At 37.2% G+C, this 4,930-nt stretch overlaps 1 protein-coding gene across 1 annotated transcript in view; it reads left to right on the top strand.

Moving 5' to 3' along the window:
* The first annotated feature begins 2,359 nt into the window (after positions 1-2,359).
* The window catches only part of LOC137617418 (uncharacterized), a 10,205-nt gene continuing 7,634 nt past the window's right edge, over positions 2,360-4,930 (top strand). The window contains exons 1-2 of the mRNA XM_068347446.1: positions 2,360-2,457; positions 2,714-3,075. Of these exons, the coding sequence (XP_068203547.1) occupies positions 2,360-2,457; positions 2,714-3,075 (460 nt within the window). The remainder of the gene's footprint in view (positions 2,458-2,713; positions 3,076-4,930) is intronic.

Genomic DNA, 4,930 nt, shown 5'->3' with positions numbered 1-4,930 from the left:
GATGTGAGGTTATAAGGCGGCATTGCCGTACGACCTTCCATCCAGAAAGAGTGAACTTATGGAAGGGGAGACTGTAGCATTCAGGCTTCCAAAGAATCCATAGCCTGCCGGGCTCTGCCAGCAGACATGGAAGGGAGACCAAGGATATCTGGGGTTCACTCTGCAAAAAAAAAGGGTCTTCGCCGGCCGACACGTAGTGCCAGCCGGTAGAGAGCTGAGCCTGTCCTCCATCCTAACCTATACTAGGTACGGAAGTAGGACTGTGGCCAAAAGAAAATAAAAGAAAGAGAGGTGGGGAAGGGATAAGCGTCCTATAGACTTCCTTCTAGCAGGAGACACTCAGCCGTTAGGGAAGCTCATCCTAACCAAGAGTTGTCTATTAGGGAGGAAGACTGGCAATACTTGCTAACCTCCTCCCAACCATAACAAAGTTAGGTGAAGTTATTTCGCCGAGCAAAAGAGAAAACTCATTCTCCAGCCCGAGATAAACAACACAGGACAGTCTGTTGGGCCACTAGAGGAAGGAATCATCTTTTACAGAATCCTTCTAACATGGACTAGGGAAGCAAAGCTTCCTGTGTCCGCCCCTAACCTAGCAAAGGAGTCTCCTTCTAATGCTAGGAAGAAGCAGACCACAGACTAGAAACTCTGATGTTCTGCCCTAACCCAAAAAACCAGTCACTCTGGTTATCAGGTCAGGACAGAGACATATCCTAAAATAGTTATACCTGAATTATTATACAGATAGAACCACTAGGATTAAGCCAAAGGCTTACAGAGGGAGAGAGGGATTGAACTTAGCCTCCGGAGGAGAAAAGAACAATCAGGGATGTGCGAAAGTATACTACTGTACCTAGAATACTAGACTAGGTAAGATGGGAATCGATTACCTAAATCACCGAAACTCTCTCGTATACAATCTTGAAAAAAACATTCAACAATATCCTACATGTATAAAATATTTGCCTATAGCTTCAATATTATAACATTCGGAAAAACTTATATCATGCATGAAAGTACTAGTGCCAGACGTCTAGGCTACGAACCCTCACGAAGGGCAAGATCGGTACCTCGAACGGAGTCGAAATCACCGAGCTAACTAAACGTTAACTAAACGACCCATAAGAGCGAGCGATAGCATCCAGGATGCCTCCGGTAGGTAACAGCTCTTCTTTACGTTAAAATCACTTTTGATTTATTTCAAAACGACAAGAGCTTAAATTTATACATAGTAAAGATAATACTCAACTTCCTAGAGGCAGAAGAGGCCGGAGAAGTCATCAAAATGTTGAATTAAATCCAAAATAACGAGAGAACACAAAGGAAATCACCGAGTAGTAGAGCTACACGAAAAGGAATAAAGAGGGCGCTACCGCCTTCATCAGATACACACTGGAAATGGGATAGGAGAGATGCCTTATAAGCGGCTCTCTTTTCATTCTCGTTTCAGATTCTTGTCACTATACCCCCTCGAAGAGTTAATACTGTTCAGGGTGAAGAGAGCTATGTGACGTGTCAAGGATACGTCCTCTGATATTATGCGATATCCCTGTGAGATTATTTAGGGATATTCGCTCCAGGAGTTAGAATTCTGGATACCTTAAGGTAAAATTCTCTGGGAATATCACTGTAGTCAAATATACCCTAGAAAGCTACCTAAAAGGGTCTCCCATCAGGACGACATGGCCTGAGCCCAAATATATATATATATATATATATATATATATATATATATATATATATATATATATATATATATATATATATATATATATATATATATATATATATATATATATATATATATATATATATATATATATATATATATATATATATATATTTGTGTGTGTGTGTTTGTGTGTGTGCGTACGTGTGTATTGTGAAGTAAATACAAATTAGCATTGCATGTAATATTCCAAAAGGAAATCGCTTCAAAGGTTTTCGCAATGTATCGGTCGTTTCATAGCTCAAACCCCAAAAGTTTGTGAAGGATAAATACACAGAAAGTTTATAATTGCTCGTCAACAGTTTGTGAATTAGCTGTTAGAGTTCCGAGGTACATATCTCGCTTGTCAAAAACTAATTGCGAATTTCATGATTGGAATTTGGTATATTATGCGCATGAGAGAGAGAGAGAGAGAGAGAGAGAGAGAGAGAGAGAGAGAGAGAGAGAGAATTAATTAGCAACTCTATTCTCTGTACCCAATAATTCCTTATATATCCCATTTCAGCTTAGTGGTACATATATTGCACATTAACAGCATGATGCAATATTGCATCATACATCGCTTTGGGCTGAGACAAGCCTGAACAAGTGTATTGGGAATGCACACTAAACCTGCTACGACATGTTCATATGAGTACATTTCCTCAAAGCTGCCAGTCTCTGCTCTGCTGTCACCTTGAAAAGAAGTGCCACTGTTCTCTGCCCAAAACAATGGCTTCCAGTACAAAGTAAGTATATTTTGCACATTTCTTTGATATATATCTTCTTCTGGCAATTGCATGTGTTGAACAAGTAATAAACTGACCTCTCTATTTAACTTTCATATTTGTCTAATCCACTCTTTTTTCTGCATATCATTCTATATTTGCTGTGCCATATATGATTCGCTGAGCTAATATAGGTACATTTTTTTCTGTGTACACATATTTTATGAATATCGAATTTGTAGCGTATTCTAAATCCATTTCATGTTTCATATTTCAGATCCCTGACTCTGCATGAGATTTTAGTTATATTAGAAGAAGACGATAGTCATGCAAAAGTTTACATTGAACCTACAGATAAGTGCCTATTGATTGATGAAGATTCTGCAGATGAAGACGATAGTGGATTGATAGATAATTTGTCCGGCAGACAACTGACTGGTAATGCGGAAGCTGTTTTCCATGACGGACGACGTACAACTGAATATGATTGTGAACCTCAACTTAGTGGTAATGATGAAGCTATTTCCCACGACGAACGTCGTACTGCTGAAGATGATGGTGCGGCTCATAGTTCTTCACCTATCAATAGCTATAAGGCTCCCAAATGGAGTCTTGTCACTTCTCTCACAACTGGTGACTGTATTTTTCCCGAGGTAAATAATGCAAAATATAGGGATTTTACTCCAATTGAACTTTTCGAACTATTTTTTGATGATGATATGTGGAATATGTTAGTGGATCAGACAATTATCTATGCAACTCTCAAATGTGAAACAGACTCCTTGGTAACCAAAAGTGAAATGAAAGTGTTCATTGGGATTTTGATAGTGTTCGGCATCGTTCCTGTATCTTTTCGGAGGATGTTTTGGAGAAATTTATCTGTTACAAGAAATGAAGCTGTCTATCCAGCAATAAGAAGAAGATTTGAAAAAAAAAAATCATGCAATTCATTAATTTTTCTGATAATTCTAAATTATATACAACTGACAAATATGCCAAAGTTCGTCCACTCGTTAGACATTTAACAAAGAAATTCATTGAGCATTTTTAACCCGTGAATTCACTCTCTCATGATGAAGCAATGGTTGAATATTATGGTAAGCATGGGTGTAAACAGTGCATTAGAATGAAACCGATTAGATTTGGCTATAAAGTTTGGAGTCTAAATTCAGAGAATGGTTATCTAGTCACCTTTGATATTTATCAAGGACGTACCTATGAAGGAAATGAAGTAAACGAGAAGGTATTTGGCAAATGTGCTGCTACAGTTTTGAAAAAACATTGATTCATTGTCAGAAGATAAACGGTCACTTCCATATAATATATATTTTGATAATCTCTTCACTTCATTTCAACTTCTCACAGAACTGAAGGACAGAAATTATGGTGCTACAGGGACAATAAGAGCATGCAGGTGTAAACACTGTCCTCTGAAATCAGTTGATTCTATGAAAAACGAAAGAGAGGAAAGGCAGAGTTCACTACAGACAAGGTGAATGAAATCATGGTATGTAGATGGATGGATAATACAGTCGTACCAGTGGCATCAACAGTCCATACAAACAATGCCTCAAGTAAAGTAAGAAGGTACTCACAGAGCGAGAAAAAAAAAATGTAGAAGTTGACTGCCCAAAGATAGTTCAAGAATATAATCAACATATAGGATGAACTGAGAGGCAGAACCAAAATGTGAACAAATATCGTATTGGTATTCGAGGGAAAAAGTGGTATTGATGTATATTTACTTGGCTGATTGATGTAACAGAAAAAAAAATTGCTTGGTTTTTGCATAAGAAGTCTGGCGGGGATTGTCACAGTTTGAATTCATGGAACAGATTGCTCAGACATATCTTACTCGGTTTGGTACACCACCGAAGGGAGCTGGGAGACCGCCATCCTGCTCATCAAAGGGTGACAAACGAGTGTTAGAAGATATTCGTTTTGATGGAATAGAACATTACTTTGTGTAAACACAAGATAACAAAAGAAGAAGATGTGCTGGGGAAGGATGTAAGAAAAGACCTTAAAGTTAGTGTAGCAAATGCAATGTAGGACTCTGCTTGGCATGTAATCTTTACTTTCATACTAAATAATGATGATGTGTTCTAAGTATTTACATTTTGATCAATATTGTATTTTTTTCTTACCTGTTAAATGCAAGTGAAACTTGAAGTTATATGTATTTCAACACAATTTGATAATGGGTAGGAATTTAGTAGCTCACTCTAAGGTTCAAATGTTGGTTTTAGTTTTGAAATTTTACAGTATTTGGCATCTTACTAAAAATATTAGAGGTTATGTGTCATTGCACATTTTAGATTTAAAATACCCCAATAACTACAAAATAAATTATCAATTTCAAATAAATAAGTGTATTTCGGATAGAGCCGTTTTTTTTTTTTTCAACACAAAAAATTGTACTTGGATGTGCTCAGTGGTACATATATGACACATCATATTCTAGAAATATTATTGCAGACAAATGTAAACCGAG

This window comes from Palaemon carinicauda, chromosome 23 (assembly GCF_036898095.1).
Source record: "Palaemon carinicauda isolate YSFRI2023 chromosome 23, ASM3689809v2, whole genome shotgun sequence".
Classification (NCBI taxonomy): domain Eukaryota; kingdom Metazoa; phylum Arthropoda; class Malacostraca; order Decapoda; family Palaemonidae; genus Palaemon; species Palaemon carinicauda.
The sequence above is the reverse complement of the archived record's forward strand: the minus strand, read 5'-3'. Positions and strand labels throughout refer to the sequence as shown.